The following is a 20,293-nucleotide window of genomic DNA, read 5'->3' as shown; positions in this document are numbered from 1 at the left end:
CCGTTTGTTGAAAAGACTATCTTTTCTCCATTGTACTGCCTTTGCTTCTTTGTCAAAGATCAGTTCACTTTATTTACGTGGGTCTATTTCTGGACTTTCTATTCTGGCCCATGGATTTATTTGTCTGCTTTTCTGCCAATATCACATTGTAGCTTTATAGTAGATCTTGAGGTTGGATTGTGTCAGTTCTCTGACTTTTTTCTCCTTTGATATTCTGTTGGCTATTCTGGGTCTTTTTTGCCTTTTCATATAAACTTTAAAATCAGTCCATTGAGGGACACCTGGGTGGCTTGATCGGTTAGGCATCTGCCTTCGGCTCATGTCATGATCCCAGACTCCTGGGATCGAGTCCCGCCCACATCCGGCTCCCTGCTCAGCAGGGAACCTGCCTTTCCCTCTGCCTGCCATTTCCCCCCTTGACTTCACATTTTCTCTCTCTGACAAATAAATGAATAAAATCTTTAAAAAAATTAGTTCATTGAAACCTGCAAAGGTTTTTAAAAATGTAAATGATTGGGAAAAATAGAAGGGTATTTCATGACATGAAAATTATATGAAATTCAAATTTCAGTCTCCATAAAGTTAATTTGTTTATATCTTGTCTGTGGCTGCTTTTGTACTCCTCCAGAGCTGAGCAGCGACAGACAGTATGGTCTGTAAAACCTAAAATACAGACCGTGAGGCTGATCCCTGATCTGGATCTTAGGCTGTGACTTAGACTTAGCTTGCTGGCCATGACCACAGCCGACAAAGCCAGGCTGCCCATTTTCAAACCCTGCTATTGCCATTATTAACTGTGTCACCTTTAAAATGTCACTTAATCTTTCTGAGCCTATTTTATCTACAAAGTGGAGATAATGGCGTTTATCTCCTAGAGCTGTGGTAGGGATTAAATGAATTATTTCATGTAAGGATTTAGAAGGCCCGGCACAGAGAGGCTATATATTAGTGTTAGCTGTCATATACATGTTTAGCCTAGCTTAAAAAAAAAATATTACAACCATAATCTCACCTCTCTGCCCTGAGAATTCATTAACTTCACTACTCCCAGAGCAACGATCATCTTGAAATACATGTTAACACTCATCTTTCTAGAGAGCAGCCTGACTCCCTGTTGCTCATAGAGAAGCCTGGTATTTGCAGCTCCACAGCCCTGCTGCCCTCCTCTACCCTCCTCTCCCTGCCTCCACTTCCCTCCCGTTAAAAACCTGCTCCAGGCTTTGCTAGCACTCTGAGCTTATCCACAGCTCTGTGCCTTCCCATCATGTGGCTCTTTCTGCTCAGAAAGCTTTCTTCTGGGAATTATAAATTTGCCACTGAGATCTGGGGGCAAGTTATAGCCATCCTTCCCGCTAGGAGCTCCAATGTGGAAATCAGCGTCTGATCTCACAGCAGGCAGGCAATGAAATATACTCTTACTGCTTGTGAAACTCCAGATAAATTCTTTTCAGGGTCAAAAAGGAAAGCTGCACATCAAAAGAAATGAAATCTTGCCATTTGCAATGACGTGGATGGAACTAGAGGGTATTATGGTTAGCGAAATAAGTCAGTCGGAGAAAGACAACTATCATATGATCTCCCTGATATGAGGAAGGGGAGATGCAACGTGGGGGATTTGGGGAGTAGGAAAAGAATAAATGAAACAAGATGGGATCAGGAGGGAGACAAACCATAAGAGACTCTTAATCTCACAAAACAAACTGAGGGTTGCCTGGGGCAGGGGATGGGAGGGTGAAGGGGGTCGGGAGAGGGTGGTTGGGTTATGGACATTGGGGAGGGTATGTGCTATGGTGAGTGCTGTGAAGTGTGTAAACCTGGCGATTCACAGACCTGTACCCCTGGGGATAAAATACATTATATGTTAATAAAAAAAGAAAAAAATGGAAAGCTGCAGAAGAAGGTTGAGGTAGAAAAGAAATTAAGCCCTCTCCCCCCAAGTCAGTCCCCCACCCCCGCTTTGGGCACTAATGCCGTTTGGGAGTTCTCACGAGGTATAACCTGACCAAGAGTGTGCGCCCTGGGCAGAGAACTGGGTGGGGAGAAGTCCGAGGTCACCAGGGACCGATATGTCCGATTACATATCAGTATCATAAACGTATCACAAAGTGGTTAAACAATCAAGATGACCTAGCAATATGAAAAATGCTCAGGATGTAATATTATGGGGAGCTTGCTGGATACAAGATTGAATCCACATTGATTACAACTAAATGGACAGTGTGCCTGTTCTGGAGCCTGATGATAGACCTGAGAGTGTGAACAAATCCCTTTTGGTTATTGGGGTAGTAGCCCTGTGGGTGAATTGGTTTTCCTTTACTTAGAGTGCTGTTAATTGTACTACACTGTTTTTTTGTGTGTATTTAAGATGTTTGATGGGAAAACTTATTGGCTTAGACACTTAAGATGAGTCTTTTATCATACATAAATTGTATCTTTAAAAGGTAAAGAAAATACAAATATTTTTAAAAGACTGGCCCAAAGTAAGCTGGGATGAGGATAGCATCTTTGCTGTTTCTCTATCTGCCTTTTCTTCCCCTTCACCTCACCCTCAATAAGACCACTCCAGGCAGCCCCTATCCAGCCGTGGTGTACGGTCACAGCCCCTGGGAACCCCACAATTAGCTCTTAAATTCACAAAACCCTTCCGACAATTCCAGAAGGTCATTTGCCTTCCCTGCTTTGTCCCGGATTCCCAAACAAGCAGGTGTTTATTCAACATGATCTTCCTCAAGAGTTCTGCCCTTTGCTAAGGAACCAGTAAAGGTATCTGTGATAACATGCTAGATAATAACGTGATACAGGGTTATTACTGACCCCTCCCAGATAACACTTTTGCTTTTAATCCTGGGGGTTCTCCCTTCATAGGCTGCATTAGTAGAAGCATGTGTCCCAGACAAAGGAGGTGATAGTTGGAGGAATGAATTGAAATGGATGAATGTTGGACTTTCTGAACACAAGAGAATTTACTGAGATGGGCACATAGGTAGGGCTAAGCGAAAGGGCAGGAAAGCTACAAATCTATGTGGGTATTAATTCTAGCTAAATAATTTGAGCTATATTTGCTTTCTTCTAGGACCCACCAGGGCCCATACCTCTCCTGGAGAGAGCACATTGGAAGAGCAAGGATTGCCAGAGGTGAGGGCTTTGTCCTGATGGAAGAAGTTGAGGGGAGTGGTTTTCCTTTCTAGTGGGTAAATCCCATTCTTGAGGCAAACTGGCAGGTCCCTCCCTGAAGCCTGGAGGGAATGGGCTGGAGGAATGGCTTCCCCTAGGGATAGTTGGGTGGGCTGGCACAGCAGAGGGGACACAACTGTATCTCCTGGAATTTGGGGCTGAACTGCAGACTAAGCTGGTGGTTCCCAGAAATGTCCAGAAAGAGTTATAAGTGGGCTTGTTATCTCTATGAACTTTGAAGCAGATGGTGTAAATTATCTGAAGGCATCTGGTTGACGTCTTCCCAGAACATCCACAAGATAAGAGTTGAGAATAAATTCTTTATCTCTTATGGAAATTAGTAATTCAAGAGAAATTAGCTTGTGTCTTGTGACAGAGAGATGTGGTCAAGCACCTTATTTACCGTGCGTTTTTCCCTGTTGGAATAGTTCCCCTTTCTTCTCTTGATTCTTGGGGGAAAACATGATCTCCCTTCCCAAAGCCTTTTGTGGGATTCACAGAAGCAGAGGCCGCTCTGGGCATACATGTCACCCAGTCCCTCCTTGGCTCTCAGCAGCTCCTCTGGGCTTGGGACACACCAGCCTGGTGGGCACTCGAGAGTTCACATTTTCAGCAGCAAATAAACATAATGCCTGCTGTACCTGCTTTTGTGTATATCATCAAATTAAAAGAGGGAAAGTAGAAAACATTAAAAACATATGATAGCGAAGAATGGATCAGTTTAACTTTTTAGTCTATATACCTGGGTCTCTTAATTATATTTTTTATCGTGGGCAAATACACATAACATAAAATTTACCAATTTTTACCATTTCTGAGCATACAATTCAGTGGCATTAAGACAATCCCATTGTTGGGTAACCGTCGCCACTGTCTCCAGATCTTTTCCATCAGCCCCCAAAATTGATTTTTATTCTTTTTTTTAATCTTTCCTCCCTGCCCCCACCACACCCCAACCATTCTGACACATCCTCGCCTGCCACTTGCTAAGATCGTTGTCGAAGGACACACATCCCCTTTCACTGTGAACACAGTGTGGAGGCAGATGGACTTGACTATGGAGAATCATGGTCGCTTCTGGATTTTGAGCCTAGAGGGAAAAGTACGCGGTGAAAGTACACCTAGCTTTTGGGACCTGCGATATTTCTGTACAAGGCAGTTGATGTTTCTGACATTTGGTTTCATCTGCAGACCCGGAAGAGTTTTCCATTCCCATGCAACTCAGAGACGTCAGGATCCAGCGTGCCACCCAAGTCAGGTATGGGGCCCTGAGCCATGAGCCTGGAAGGCTGGCATCTTCTCCCTGGTGTGGCCAGCAGAGGCTCCGGCCCTCCTCCTCTTGCATCCTTCGGCCATTCAGGCCTCTTCTCCAGCCCCCACCCTTCACACCCCCTCTCCCCTCAGCCGTTTCTGTAGAGGGCCACCAGAGATCTCACCAACATGGCGGCACAGGTGAGGGGGGCCCCGGGAGCTCACCTCTCAGGAGCTGGGGGTTGGAGCTTCGTCCTTCAGCTGCCCTCCTGGACGTAAGCTGCACGGTCTGCCGTGGACATTTTTCTCCTATGATGGGTTAGATTTGCCTGACGCCTGGGTGATATGAGCGTGGCTCTGGACCCAGCTGTCTTCTCTGGCTTTACCCTGTCAAATGGCCGCGTGACAGCCCGTGTTTCATGGCTCTGCTTATGTTTGCGTTTCCAGTTAGCACGCCATTCTTACCCTTCCATTATATAAGGAATGTAGCTAGAAAAAGAAATCGATATACCTCTTAGGAAACGGTTTCTTTAGGAGGTTTCCTTTTAAAAGCCCTGTAACATGATCAGGAGGTCTGTGGTTTCTAGAAAGACTTAACCCTAAAAGAGTTGGTGGCCCAGGAGGGGGCGGGGGGGGCGGTCAGGGAGGCTTCCTGGTGTACAGTTTACATACAGTTTGCATCTGCTGCTTACGGGTGTTCACAGACTTTGAGCGATGTTCTCTGGCTCTCTTCAAGGTAACATTATCCCTTTTGTACCCAGGTAGTTTTCATTTTAACTTGTTACCCTTTACTTATTAATGGGGGCTCAGAAATGCAGAGCCAAGGGATAGAGGGAAGCAAGGGGCAGAAAGAAGTCCAGGCAGGAGGGAAAAGGAGGGCCATGAGCGACCTGCCCTGGGACACCTGTGGCTTGCGGAGAGCAGTGAGCCTCTTTCCACCAGGGTTCCTATGGGTCGCAGTGACCTCTTGATCTTCTGCCTTTCACCTCAGGCTGGGGGATGTGGGTCTGTCCCTCCCAATTGGCATCTTTGGCTCATATCTTCCGGAAGGTGGATCTGACCTTCTTCAATGGGCTCTTGTCTTTGCAGTCCACTCGGTGAGACCTTCTGATATTAAACTTGTGGCCGCCATCACCAATGTGGAAACTGTGAGTATTTCAAGGAGACAGAGGTGGGAGTCAGGGTTTGGGACGGGGAGTCTCAGAATGAACTCCTGGTGGCCAGGGAGGAGAGGGGAACATTCATTATGGGAGAGGGTAACATTCTCCGAGTTGAGGATATTCTAAAATCTAGAGGGTCTGTGTCTTTTTTTTTTTTTTTAGTCACATGAATGCCTCCCATTCCATTAGGATGAGGAAACTTTCAGAGGTTCTTATTAATAAATTAAATCGATTGATCAATTAAGTCAAAGATCACACAGAATTTTAAAAATTGTTTCCTGAGCTTTATTTATGAGATAAAGGAAAAAACGTCCTCACCTGCTTGGTTAATTTTTTAAAAATCGACCCAGCTTTGCTAATAGATTCTAAGTGGTCTATTTTATATGGTCGGGTAAAGAAGAATGAAAGCAAGGAGAGAGGCGGAAAGAATGAGGAGAGAGGGATAAGCAGAGAGCGAGGATATGGAGGGGGTTGGTTGGAGAGCAGTGTGGATGCCAGCGTGATTCCCTAGTCCGTGATGGCCTCCCACAGCCCTGCCTGGCCTGGTCGCAGGGAGGGTCCGCATCCCTGCTGCCCCCAGGGCCAGCAGCCCTGGCTAAACAGAGCACCCATCAGGCCAGCATTGACTCTGCCTCACAGCCCCGCAGCTGCACCCCTGCACCAGACCAGAGATATCCCCACCCCACTCCCCCGCCCGCCATCCCCTTCAGTGCCTTCCTCCCTCCCTCAGCTCCCAGGCTCCTTCCCAGTGGCCCTCCCCTGTCCCCGTTGCAGGCTGTCCTCCCTGTAACCTCAACCCTTTCCCTTGGGCCCCCGCCAGCCACCTCGGCCACCTCGCTGCAAGCCCCGACACCCTCCCCAGGCACCGTGCCACCCCTCCAGAAAGAACCAGGCTTGACATTAGCAAACAGACCAGGGGCCAGTGGAACCTGGCAGCAGGGCCTCCCACCCTCGTCCTCCTTCTCAGTGCTGGGTGTGTGACTGTCACGGTGTGTGGATGGGCACAAAGGCGAGGTCTACCGGCAGGAGAGAGGTGGAAGGGGAGGCAAAGGAGAAAAGAGGTTTCGTGTCATGGAGAGCACCTGGCGTTTGTTGGGCCCCTATGCCGGGGATGTAGGTGACGCTAGCTGGAAGTCTGGAGCACGTTCCCTTCTGGGTCAGGAATTCACTGAAGGAAACGTGTCAGGTTTCTAGAGTTCCAGCTGTCTACCCTTGGTGACTTCCCTTCTTTGCTGGCAGCTCACAAGAGCTCTCTCGCTCATGAATTACACTGTGAGTTGAATTACACAGAATTCATGTGTAATGAATTACACATGAACCAGAGCTCCTGCCTATGACTCTGCTCCCCTTTCTCCTCCTGTGCACTGGCCTGGGACCCCATCCCAGATCGCTACCCTCACACGACGGGCACCCCAGCCTCCGGGGTAAAACCTGAGAGCGCGGTTCCCTGGAGGCAGTTTTCCTGTGTGCCCAGAGCCCGCAACGGTGAACTTAGCCTGGTCTATAGAAAGTATCAGGCTGGGGAAAAATCCAGGAAAGCAGTGAACTTAGAAAGAAAAAAGCTCATAATTCTGGTGCCTTTTCCCCCACTATGTTCCTGGAGCTTTCTGTCACCAAGGCACAATCTTCCTTACCTGTGCCTGTAGCTTGCGTTTGTTGAATTGCTCCAGACAACTTTTCCTCACCGAATGTCAAAGAGCAGATTTGCAAATGCTTGTAAAAATTATTTGCAAACTAACATACATGATACGTGTTTAGTATAAGAAAAAATCAAAGCATATGTATACAGAATAAAAAGTTGAAGATTTCCTTTGATTACCTATTCTGCTTCAACACACACACACACACACACACACACACACACACACAAAAGCACATGCCCCTATATATACAGTGAGACAGAGGGAGAGTAACCAAAATCGGGTTATACGGCAATATACTATCTGTGACTTGTTTTTGTTTTGCTTTGTTTGCTTAGCTAAGAGTTCAGATATTTTCCATGCCAGGGAGGTTACAGTCCACTGTATCAACTTCCTTGAAGATGGGGTTTGTGTCTTAATTAGGTTTGTATCTCTAGCGCCATCATGCATTCAGCCAAGGAAGAATATGGCTCCCACAGGCAAGATGGAGGCACAGGAGCTTCCTGGGTTTGTCCCAGGTTCCCTTGCTGGGACTCCTCCCTGGGCTCTTCCCCCACCTCCCCCTTGTTCCTCTTGTTCTCTCCCTTTCCTTCCCCTCAGCAGCCCCAACAAGCTTATCATAGGCAAGAACTCTGCCATCATTCAGATCCCCTATGGTTGGGCACAGGCTGTCTGCTTTGCCTCAGCCCAGGAGCTGCCTTCCCTCCTGACTTCCCCTGCCTGCCCTCCTGGTTTATGGGTCCTGACTAGCACTGGAGTGTGATTTTTGTTTAACTTGCTGCCTTTCCCTGGAAATTTTGCCTTTCAAACTCCTTATTGAGGAGTAAAAGTCTCCATCCCACTTGGGAGGAAGGTTGTGGTCAGCCTACCCTCCCAAGAAGGCTCCAGAGGGGTGACCCAGTTCTAGAGACTGTTTGTCATTCGAGCTGGGAGGTGAAGGACAGACAGACCCTTTAAAGAGAAGTAGCAGCGGACTGCGTGTAGGCAGTGTGGGTACAATTGTCACCTGTCACCACCAAACCTGGAGACACTGTCTTCGAGGAATTTCGAAGAGAAAATTTGTGTCAGAACTCAGGAAACTACTATGACTGCCAATAGCTAATATTTACCAGGTACTTTCTACATGTTGGACGCAATTCTGAAGTTCCAGAGGACCCTGCAGAGGACACAGTTCCCACGTGACTTACCAGGGTCCCGCCTCAGTCCTCCAGCCAGGGAACCTCTTCGGCAGACCGTGTCGTGTGTTGTCCAGCATTTTACTGGGACGAGAATCAGAAACTTACTTTGTTCGTTCAAAAAATATTTAACCAACAAATATTTATTGAATACTCAGAAAGTGTCAGGCGCTGTCCTCGGTCCAAGGAATACCGTCAAGAGCAAAACAGACACGAACTCCTGCCTCGTGGCGCTTACATCTGAGTCGGGGAGACGAACAAGAAATGAAATTTCAGATTAGAACGGTCACACAACAAATCAGCCCCTCGCGTGTCCATGGAGAGGGCAACGGTCTACATGGCCACATTTCAATCCAAGCTCTCCTGTCCCTGTCTTCTGTCCTGAAGAAAACATTCCCACCTGCTCAGCCACCTTCCTCGCTCACGCCTCTCATCTTCTCCATCTGTTTCAGCTTCCAGACTCAGGAACCGTCACCCTGAACAAGCAGAAATGGTAATGGCCCTGGCACCGCACTCTCGAGCTGAGAGGGGCCTCGCACAGGATCTGCTCTCAGCTCTTGGCTTCACTGATGGGGAAACCCAAGGGTTGGGGAGGAGGTGTTTGTTCCAGGTGCCCTCCGGAGCAGGTGGCCGCACGAGGACAAGAATCCAGCCTCCTGCCTGCCAGCCCAACACCCTTCTGCCCACAGATCCCCCTGGGTCCTCTGGGTGACCAGGGAGAAAACGTGGGAAGGGCTGACTACTAAGTTCTTGCTTCCCACCACCTGTCTCCTTGCTCTGCTCAGGGGGAAGCAAGCATGGGTGGGCCAGGATCTTGTCTCTGTCTACACCAGGGGCTGCACCCCCTTCTAGCTTTGAACCAGACTAGAGGAAGATCCAACAAAGCTGTCCCCCTCATATTTTGGGGGCTGCATAGCCATCTGCAGTGTTTCTAGCTCTGGGAAGGATAAATCCAGAACCAGAGCAAGGCTGAGCCGCAGCTTGTTATGAACGAGACCACACCGGTCAAGGGAAAAGGTTGACAAACACAGTCGGTTGCTTGTGTGTCTGCTTCTACCTGCAGGACTGACCAAAGGCCCCAGCAGGTGTGCATGGAAGTGGTGACAGGTGAGTCCTGTGGCTTCCAGGCCAGTTTCCAGATTGTCCCCATCCCTCCCAACACAGCCACGTTTTGGTTAGTGAAGCCAGAGTACCCTAGTGGCCACTTCCTCATGGAGCCTGAGCAGAAGTAGGGAGGCATTTTGAGAAGACCGATAAGAAGCAAGGGTAGGACAAGTCACGTGCCCTAGAAGGTGGGGGGTGTGAGAAATGTGTCCGAGGGTCTCTGAGTGACAAGAGGCCAGGAGGCATTAGGGTAAGGGATCCTGGGGTGGAGGGGACATCAGGGGCAGCAGAGTCCTAAAGCTCCTTCTCCCCCAAGACCACAGGGCTGGGCTGGTAGCACTTCCTCGAGGGAAACTACCCACCATTCTCCCCTCTCCCCACACCAAGAAGACCCAGGTCTCATGCTCAGTCCATTTCATTTCACAATAACTCCCTTACTTGTAGAATAAACACATCAATCAGGTTCAGAAAAATGAAAAGAAGAAAATAAAAATTAACTGCAATCCCACTACCCAGAGATGATCCTTGTTAACATGTTGGCCTTTTTACATATGCATGTGCTTATGAATATGCAATTGGTGGCCTGGTTCTTTGAATTTACTCTCTGAGACCCCTTACGACTTTATTAAGTCATTCAGAAGCCCCCAAGTCCCTCATGCCAGCCGAATTAGCCTCGCAGGATGTTAGTCTCCTCTGCTTGCTGCTCACCAGGCAAGAATGAGGAAAGCACCTTTCACTTCCTAATTAGAGCGGGAAGCCTCTGGAGTTGATACCCCAGCGGGCACAATGACAAGTAAGGTAGATAGGGCCCTGTCAATCCAGCCAGCGGCTTTCTCCAAGAGCCTGGGAATTATTAGGTTCTCTGCAAAGGACAGGGAGGCATAAGATACTACCCATCCTTTCAGCCGCCACCCTCCAGCAGGGAAGGTTGAGGCCAGGTGTCTATCCCTCCAGGATCTGATTGACAGCTGAGGGGATACTGGGGACCAAAATGGCAAGCGGTTCCCCTTGCAGAAGGTCAAAGCATTCCAAAAAAGGAGTCCTCTGCTGACTTCGTGATTGTCACAGCTCTGCCTCGGTTTGGCCATGTTTACCTTTAAATGGCAAAAAATAAATAAATAAATAAAAAGATATACTGGTGTATTTTGGGGGGTTGGGAAGATGGGATGTAGGTTCGACCCTGAAGCACAAATACAGCTGCGGCTTTGCCTGATTTCTCAACTTGTCACCACTGTTTGGTCCCTCCCCCACGTGGTAACAAGTCCCTACTGCCCTTCATTTGGCACAGAGTGCCCAGGAGTCCCACTGGCCAGAGCTGCCGCGGAAGGCAGGGCGGCAAGGGCAGATTTTGCACCTGAATGTCCCCAGAGGCAGAACTCTCCCGTAGCTACTGGTGGATCCAGCCCCTCTACTGCACAGGGAAAGTGGGCGGGAGCAGAGTGCCAGACCCAGGAGTTCAGTGGGGCGGCCAAGCCAGCCGAGGAGCAGTGGGTCCGCCGAGGGGAAGGAATTCCAGAGATACCCAGGCCAGTGCAGTGGTATGTTGGGCTCGGCCCCAACTACATCTGGTTCAGGCCACCTGTACTTTAATCCCCAAACCTCCGAATTCTTCAAATCCAGCCATGTCCTCTCCCACATGGCCATTTTGCAGATGGGGAAACTGAGTCTCAGGGGGGTGCACAGATGTTCCCAGGGTTACAGGATCAGTATATGGTGCAGTGCCCACAGCCTGGGCCTTTTGTTCTGACCCCACTGGAAAGCAAGAGAGAGGTGGCAAGGACAGACAAGGCTCACAGCAGACTTAAAATGACAGAAGGATTTGTGTGAAAAGCTCCACGGTCACATCTGATCACAAAGCAGCAATACCAGGGAAGTGCTTCTCCTCTGGAAGGCTCTTTCAAACACCTAGCACCAGGTATCATGTTTGGCCGTTCGCTCTCGCAGACTCTCCTGCGGGGAGGGAGGGAAGGCGTCCTCCATCCCCAGCCACCCCCTCACCCGCAGGGGCACACACTGCAGCTGGCCTCCGAGCTTCCTGTTTTGTCCCCACGTGTGGGAAGGGGCTCTTCCTTCAAGTCGCCAGGACTTAGAGAAGGAAGTTCATTAGCTGGGGTTGAGGATGAAGCCTGAGTCACCCATGACCTAGGTGGCCGCCCAGGCAGACCAAGCCAAGAGACTGGTCTCCTGACTCCCTGCCCGGCTCTGCCACCACCGCGCCATCTGCTGCCGGCACAGGGCCAGCCCCCTTCCACCCCCGCAAAGCCTAGGCGCATCTGCACGGGGGCAACAGGGAAGGAGGACCGGGGTGCGGGGACGTGTCTCCTTCCCATGACACTCTCCAGGCTCTGCCCTCTCCTCTCTCGGGAGAAAGGCACGACTTAACTGCTCCTGACAGCGCTATTTTTAGCGGTCCTCGGGCTGTCAGCTCTGGGACATGCGTTCCCTTGAGCTTTCCCGCCCTGCTGTCATAGGAGGAGGAAGCGGGGGCTGGGAGGCAAGCTTCCCCGGGTCCCTGTCCCAGCACACTTTCCCTAACGAGTCGATGGCGCACGACAGCGAAAAGCTTGGTGATTGAAAGCTCTGGTTCCTATCCCAGCAGCTTCTGTTTACTGTGCAACCTTGAGTAGCTTGCTTGGCTTCTCCCAGACTCAGTTTCCCCTTCACACATGGAAGGCCCTTAGCATTGATGCTAGATTTTAGTTCCATTCACTACCAGGGGCGCACTCAGAGGCTGACCCCGCAGCCGATGGTGGCTGTGAAGGGCGTGCTTTGGAATCGTGGCAGCCACCCTCGCGGCTCAGCCCACGGGAGTCCGCCTTTATGGGTCCCCTCCAACCGGCCGGGCCACAGCCTCAAAGCAGCTCTCTCTTCAGTCCTTTCAGACATCATCAGACATTTCAACCCCTCTGTTCTGAGGCCTCTGTGCACCCCTGGGAAGAAAGCGGTACCCCATATTGGTGTCAAGTAAGTCTCATTTCTGGCATTTTCTGGGCCATGTTCTCCTGCCTGTCTCAGGCACCTGGGCAGGTGGTGGGGCTGCTGTGGGCTAAAGGCAAAGAGAAAGAAAGGTCTGCATTAAATCAAAGTCCAAATGTGTCTCCGGCATGGATTTCTGGTCCACCATGCCTGATGGGCCTCGTTTTAAAAATCAGGTCAATGTCTGCCCTGCAGAAGAGGGCGGGGCGGGGGGGTGGAGCCATGTGACCTCAGGCTCTGAGACCCGCACCCACACAGGCCGGAGCAAGCTTCCGGCCCTCAGAGACATTCTAGCCACCTGATTTTTCTCTGCCCTCCCTCTGTGCAGACACTGGCGGGCACAGGCAGAGGAATTGGTGAGGATCATGAAGGAGGACCAGGTGAGGACCTGTCTCATTGAGGTAGGGGCTGCCCATGTCTGCTCGAGGTGGAGGTAGGGGGGCTGCTGAACCCAGCAGGCAGTTCAGCTGGGACCCCCCCCCAAAGATGCCCTTCCCGTGGCGAGTCTCTGGGGTCCATTAAAACCCAGGGCCACTCCTTATGTTCACAACATAGTGCTGCCCAATGTCAGCAGATAAAAGTGACTTTGCACTTGGGAGATAGTTGAGAGCTTGGGTGCCAGGGGGTACGGTTTGAGTGTGAATCCTGAAGTCTCGACATGTTAGCTGTGTGATGTTGGGTGAGGCCCTTAACCCCTCCAAGCCTCGGTTTCCCCATTTATGAAATGGGCAAAATTACAGAGCCCGCAGCACAGGCTTAGGGAGGATTCAGTGGGGTGTCAGATGTGTCCGGCACAGACGCGTTGCTCAGTGAAAGCCTGTCATTGTCAAAGTCATTGGGGTGATGATTGCTGTTATTACCATATTCATCTTAGTTCTTGGGTGGAGGTCATGTAACGGACAGGCTGCGGTCTGGTACCTGCTCTCCTAGCAGTTCAGACACTCTTTACTGGGTAACTCATATGAGTTTGTAATAAGCGCCCTCTGATCTTTTGTGTCCTCCTTATGGGCAAGGACCAAATCAAGGCAAGCCTTAGCTATCCAGCTGGCTGTCACTAGGCCCTGAGCCTAGACCCCTAGAACCAGGGGAAGATGCCATCTCAGCCAGCTGTACATTCATCACAGAGTTCGGGGATTAAAACTACAGGAACAGTGACAGGTACAGGAGATATGCATCCTCCTACTGGGAGAATTCCAGAATTTCCAGAATAGTCATAACCTTCTGGAGAATGGCTAGGCGATCCTAAACCCAATCCCGTGATTTTACAGATGAAGAGACTGAAATCCCAAGAAGTCCTGGGACCTGCCCAAGTCCACACAGCTAGTTAGAGCTAAAATCTAAAGTGCCTGAGCCACACTCCAATGTTCCTCGAGTGCACTGTGTTGCCTCTTAAAAAACAAAATGGGGGCTGCCTGGGTGGCTCAGTGGGTTGGGCCTCTGCCTTCAGCTCAGGTCATGATCTCAGGGTCCTGGGATCAAGTCCCGCATCGGGCTCTCTGCTAGGCAGGGAGCCTGCTTCCTCCTCTCTCTCTCTCTACTTGTGATCTCTCTCTCTGTCAAATAAATAAAATCTTAAAAAAAAAAAATGAAGGTTTATTTGTTTGTTCTGCAAATAATACATGTTCATTAGAGAAAAATCAGAAAACACATATAAACAAAAGGAATATTAAAGCCATCCTTCAACCTGATACTCAGAAATCGTAACTGGGAGCAAATTGGTGTATATTCCCTTCCGTGTTTTTCCTAAGCACGTATATCTGCGTATATCTGTATATGTTTTATTAAACAGGCATGTTACTAGATGTAGATACTTTTTATAACATGCTTTGTCTCTGTGTAACATTTCCCATGACAATAAATACATTTTCTAGCATCCTTTTTTTTTTTTAAGATTTTATTTATTTATTTGACAGAGAAAGAGAGATCACAAGTAAGCAGAGAGGCAGGGGGAAGGAGGGGGAAGCAGGCTCCCCACTGAGTAGAGAGCCCAATGCGGGGCTTGATCCCAGTACCCTGAGATCATGACCTGGGCAAAAGGCAGAGGCTTAACCCACTGAGCCACCTAGGTGCCCCTCTAGCATCCTTTTAACAGCTACATCTTATAAGCTTTCCATAGTTTACACAACAATCCCCTAATTTAGACATGTATGTTGTTTATAATTTTTCACGCTTAGAAACAAGACTTCATCACTGCAACTAAATCTCTCCCTGTATCCTTGTTTCCTTAAAATACATGTCAGGAAATGGAATTATTAGATCGAGGGGTATGCCCTTAAAAAATAGTTTTGATACATTTTGCCAAATTGCCTTCTAGGGAAGTTATACAACTTTAGATTCCTATCATGTACTTCTTTTGAAACAAAATCATAAATATGATCGTATGGGTGTGGGTCATAAAATTGAACAACTTGAAAAGAAAACAGTTCTTCTGATGCCAGTTCTCATCACTCTGTCTTTTTATGTTCTTGCCCTTTTTTTCAGCAACTTGACTTTCAAAATGACTGGAAGCTCATCAACGTGTTTTTCAGTAACTCAAGCCAGGATCACCTCTGTCCTTCCACCCAACAGGTGAACCGCAGGCTGGGAGGCAGAGGGTGGCTGGTGTAGGCATGAAGGCAGTGGACTGGCCCAAAGCCCACCTGGTCTGTGACCTGTCAGGCTGGGCCTGATGGTAGCTATTTCAGAACATGCGCAAACAGACGGATAATGAGTGGGTGTTGGTATGTAAGGGCTCAAGGAGCCATATACAGGAGGAGTGTTTTTAACGTACCGCCCTTCGTATCAGGAAAAGGAAATCGAGGTGTAGAGTGGCTTGAGTCAATGTTCAGTCTGTGACTAAGGCAAATCAGCATCCTAGTTAAAAATCGTTTGCTTCTTGTGGCTCTGACTGTATGTTAGCACTGAATTTGGGAAATAAAACAGAATATGTGTGCTCTTGTGGCCTGTGGGCCCATGGCCTCTGGTGGTAAGGGAGAGCTGGTGTTTATGTAGGTGGACTGTAACTTCCAGGCTCTTTGGCATGCCTGGGAACAGGACATGAAATGTGTGACTATGCTTTATATTTATGTAAGTGACTATCTATGACTTAAGTCTTTACTGGAGATTAGTCCCAATTAGGATCAGTTGAAAGTATAAGGGGTGGCTTAGATACCCAGGCTCTGGTGACATAAATGGCACACAGACTCCTCCTCAGGAACTGAAGCCTTAGGCACATAAGCCCCTTGTGGCAGACCAACTCCCTACCCACTGTGCAATCAACCACCACCCAGGGACGCCACCAGGCCATGGCCCAGGCATGGGTGGGGTTTCTTGAGTTGCTGTCCTCCTTCCTGCGGCCCCTGTCCCACAATACCTGCTCTTGCCTTCCTCCAAATTCCCCGTGCTCCCACTGACTCCTGGCCCACCATTAACCCCTTCCATTACTGATGTTGGGCCCTGGGAGGATGCTAATGGAAGCCCACCTTCCCTGACCAGCTTTGGTGGAACAGTATTCCTGCAGATCTCCTGGGTTTGTAGCATACAGATCTTGAAGACTTATTTTTCTGCTTTACTCCTTGTTTTCTCCAGCACCAAATGCCCTGTTTATTCTCTGCTCTGGTCATTATATACACCAATATTTATTCATGAATTTATACATCCACACATTGAAGTGCTCCAATGAGCATCTAGGCATTGCTGCATTCCTCTGCGTATCCACTCATCCACCCATCTGTCCATCCGTCCGTCTGTCCGTCACCTCGTCATGCACAGATCCTTCCTCTCTTCCTACATGCATGCTGTTGTATTTATACTGAGTTTACATACGCTAGCATTTGTTTGATTTGTTTTAAATGTTTGAATGCATTCATTGGTGCTTCCACTCATTCATGACTCCTTAAAGATAAACACACACTCCTTGCACTCCAGCCTGCCTATGACACGGATTCTGGAGTTCTTTCATGTGTGTGTGCCTTTAAGCATTCTTGCCTACACAGCGCCTTTCCATGTGTACGCATCCGTTACGCACTGTTCACTTTTATTTTTAGTTGGATAAACACTGCACACGTTCTTCTGCATTTAAAAAAACTGAAACATTCAAGTCCAAGCTAAAATATCCTTTTGCCACCACCTCGACTAAGGAGTTTCTATAGCAGGGCTTGCCATCAGGGTCAAACCAGGCGGGGATGCCCCAGGGTCCCTAGGAAAGATGGAGGCCCTGAGTGTGGAAAAGCTGGGCAGCAAGGACCTTTCTAGGCAGAGTTCCCAAGACTCCTCTGAAAGGAAAGTGCATTGCTCCATGTCATGTTCAGGGAGACACTCACTTAGCCTGCAGGGAGCAGACAAAATCTTGCTGGCTGTGGCAACAGAGCAGGCTAAAGGGCCTTGACAGGACACCTTTGCATCAAAGCAGGGAGGCGGGAGTGGGAGCTGCCCTTCAGGGCTCCTCCAGCACTAGTGATTGACAGCTGTCTCCAGAGTGCCTGCCTGTGTCCCCCCAGGAGACAGAGAGGGAACTCGGCCTCCCATGTCTTCCTGTCTGAACCAAGTCGCCTCAGGGGACAGCTGGTTTGCAGGCTGCTTAGGAGTTTGCCTTGTTGTAGAATTTATTAATTTATTATTAGTTTCTTTCTTTCTTTCTTTCTTTCTTTCTTTCTTTCTTTCTTTCTTTCTTTCTTTCTTTCTTTCTTTCCCTGAAAAGGTAAACTAGGGTGATTTTTGAAGTCCTCTCCTTTGTTTATTTATTTTCATGACCAACAAAGAATTGGAGGGGTAGGAGGTGTCTTTAAATATTCAAAAACAGGGGCTGGCTAGGATTCTTTCCCTGAGCCCTTTTCTCCCTGGGGGCCCATGTGGCAGCAGGGGCGGGGTGGGGGGCTGTGATAAAAGGGTACCATATAGAAGTTTTGAGAACCAGCTGGGTCCTTAAGTCCAGGGGTAAATTTGTTCCTTCTTTGGCCCTGATTTTCTTCAGAGAAAAGTGATTCCATCAGCCTTTGGGTGTAGTCTGGGGCCCCCCTCCCTCCTTGTGAGCTTTAGAATGGCCCTCACCTTGGTTTGCCCTTCTTTGGCAAGGAACTTCCCATTGGGAGAGTCTGGTTTTTCCTTAGTGAATAATGGGTTGGGGAAGTCAGAGAATGGACAAAAATCTGGGACCAGACTCACTCCCAAAGCCTAATGGAATCACTTTTCTCTGAAGAAAATCAGGTCCAAAGGGGGAACCTTTTGGAACTCCTGGATTTAAGGACTCTGATAGGATATGGGGTGGGGAGAGAAAGGGACAGGCTGGCAGGAGCCTGCTCATCCTTGGCCCCACGTGCCCGTCCCCCCTGTGCTCAGCCCGTTTCTCCTCCCCCAGCAGAGGCTTGCGGAGGGACGCCTGGACACTCTAGCTGGGGCTCTGGACTACCTGCACCAGAAGGTAAGACGTGCAGCCCGCCTGGGCCCGGCGGCCGCAGGCCCTGAGCTGCCGTTCCTCGAGGACATCTTGGGCCGGGAGGAGGAAACTGCCCTTCCAAGGGTTGATGGGCCAGGTGCCACTTTATTCCCAAGTGGCCTCCACTGAGATGGGGAAAATGGACTCGGAAGGGAAGCCAAGACCCAGGAGGAAAGCAGAGGCTGTGGAGGAGCCCATCTTCTCACCTTTTAAGGAAAACTGGGTTGGGTATAGAGCTCTTGATATCAAATATTTCTGAGCCAGACTTCTGGGGAAGAAGAAGGGATAGAGCACAGTTCCTCCCTGGGGTCTCAGTGACCCTCCTCTTTCCCGAGGCCTCTAAGTCTAGGGCAGGGACAGCCCAAGACCGTTCCCTTTCTAAAGTGACCTTTATAAGCTTTGCAGTTCTGAGAATAAGGGGACCTCCCACCACACCCTTTGCTCCCCAGGGAGGCAGCTTTTCCATTAGTCTCGCTGCCACCAACATCTCGCTCCCCTGTTGATGCGCCGGGGTTGGGTGGTGAATGACGCCTTTCTTGAATGGCAGAGCTGGCTGTGCCTGCAGCTTTGGACAGCCCCCAACCAAATGCCTCCCAAAGGATGTTTTTAACCAAGGAAAGGCCCCCCACCATGTTTGACCAGACACAAAAGAGACCCCAATCCAGGATTCCAGAGAAGCCCCTGGGTAGCCGTGGTGACCTTGCCAGTGCTCATCATTTCCCTCGTCCCCTCCTAGGTCCCCAAAGCATTCGTGAACCTGGTGGATCTCTCTGAGACTCTGGTGGTCTCTCACTGGGACCAAGGGACTCAGCTCAGGTAAAAAGGGAGGTGGAATGAAACCAGCATCTGTTCACTGATGGCCGTGTATCAGCCGCAGTGTGGGACACAGGCATCCGTCCTGTGAGGGCGACCCTACCCTTTATTCTCCTCCAACGTGTGCCTCCTTATTTCTCCGGCACCTCTTAAGACTTCCAACTTCTCCTTCCATACTCCTTAAGCAACTCCCAGGATGTCCCCCCTGCCCCTGGCCCCATCCTTTCCCTACAGGCAGCCTGAATGGCCAACACGGCACCCACGCTCTCATTTCTCGTTCGTCTTCACTGGCAGTCCTGCGGCAGAGCCCTTCAGAGACTCAGGAGAGACCTCGAAGCTTTCCAAGATGGTGACACAATGGTCCTATCAGGTGTGCCCTCCCTGGGAGGCTGGCTGTGGTTCCCCAGGGGCAGGTGGTCCTGGAGGAGAACAGGGATGGCAGGAACAATAAGGGAGCAAGCTTCTTAATGTCCGACTTTTTCCACTGAACCCAGCACTGAGAGTCAGGGACCAAAGAGAGCTGCTCTGCATTCTCTTCCTAGCACCTCTGGTGTTCCCTTGTGTGAGGTGGGGACTGTTGGGGGGTGGGGGTCGGTGGTGGTACCTGAAGTCAAAGATCAAGAACTCTGCTGATTCATTCTGAAATGCTTTTGGTCCTTCTCACCGCCTGTATCATGCAGCGGTGGCTGGTGAGCTGGTTTGCCCAGGTGGGGCTTGCTTCCCAGACCGCAGCCCCTGACCAAGTCAGGATTCTGGAAGGTGAGCCGTTCTAGCTTAGAGAAAGGATTCAAGGGAGCATGGAGAGCTCAGTGGACACCATTATCCCTGTTGGCAAACAGCTCACAGCACAGGTTCCTCCTGACCTGTGCTACCATGATGGTTTTGATTTAAGAAGCAAGTCCTACGTGAAGCTGCTTATGGCTCTTCTCACTTGGGAAATGACATGTTTGGTTTTTGTTTGTTTGTTTTTTATACATAAACACATACATATTTGCACTTTCTTTTTTTTAAATTAACATATAATGTATTTTTATCCCCAGGGGTACAGGTCTGTGATTCGTCAGGCTTACACACTTCACAGCCCTCACCATAGCACACACCCTCCCCAATGTCCATAACCCCACCACCCTCCCCCTATCCCCCTTCCCCCAGCAACCCTCAGTTTGTTTTCTGAGATTAAGAGTCTCTTACGGTTTGTCTCCCTCCCCGGTCTCATCTTGTTTCATTTTTTCCCTCCCTTCCCTCCATGAGCACCCCCACCCCCGCCCTGCCTCTCAAATTCCTCATATCAGAGAGGTCCCATGATAATTGTCTTTCTCTGATCGACATATTTTACTCAGCATAATGCCCTCTAGTTCCATCCACGTCCTTGCAAATGGCAAGATTTCAGGTTTTTTTTTGATGGCTGCGTAGTATTCCATTGCGTATATATACCCCATCTTCTTTATCTGGAAATGACATCTTTGGAGTGGCAACTAGCAACCCCCTCGACAGAAGCCAGCCCTGGAGGAGAGCACAGGGCCCTAGCACGAGCTGGCCTGGTGTGTGCTTCTCAAGCTCCCAAAGAATATATTTCAGGTCCATCTC

General features: G+C 49.4%; 1 protein-coding gene across 1 annotated transcript in view; it reads left to right on the top strand.

The window, feature by feature from the left end:
* PLB1 (phospholipase B1) overlaps positions 1-20,293 on the top strand; it is a 176,600-nt gene that overhangs the window by 19,478 nt on the left and 136,829 nt on the right. Inside the window, exons 2-12 of the mRNA XM_032845867.1 lie at positions 3,074-3,135; positions 4,366-4,432; positions 5,515-5,573; positions 8,853-8,893; positions 9,464-9,507; positions 12,378-12,468; positions 12,809-12,860; positions 14,962-15,048; positions 17,816-17,878; positions 18,630-18,709; positions 19,001-19,076. Coding sequence (XP_032701758.1) covers positions 3,074-3,135; positions 4,366-4,432; positions 5,515-5,573; positions 8,853-8,893; positions 9,464-9,507; positions 12,378-12,468; positions 12,809-12,860; positions 14,962-15,048; positions 17,816-17,878; positions 18,630-18,709; positions 19,001-19,076 — 722 coding nt within the window. The remainder of the gene's footprint in view (positions 1-3,073; positions 3,136-4,365; positions 4,433-5,514; positions 5,574-8,852; positions 8,894-9,463; positions 9,508-12,377; positions 12,469-12,808; positions 12,861-14,961; positions 15,049-17,815; positions 17,879-18,629; positions 18,710-19,000; positions 19,077-20,293) is intronic.

The sequence above is a fragment of the Lontra canadensis genome, unplaced genomic scaffold (genome assembly GCF_010015895.1).
Source record: "Lontra canadensis isolate GAN:19392208 unplaced genomic scaffold, GSC_riverotter_1.0 scaffold170, whole genome shotgun sequence".
NCBI classification, from domain to species: Eukaryota; Metazoa; Chordata; class Mammalia; order Carnivora; family Mustelidae; genus Lontra; species Lontra canadensis.
This window is presented reverse-complemented; position numbering and strand designations above follow the sequence as displayed.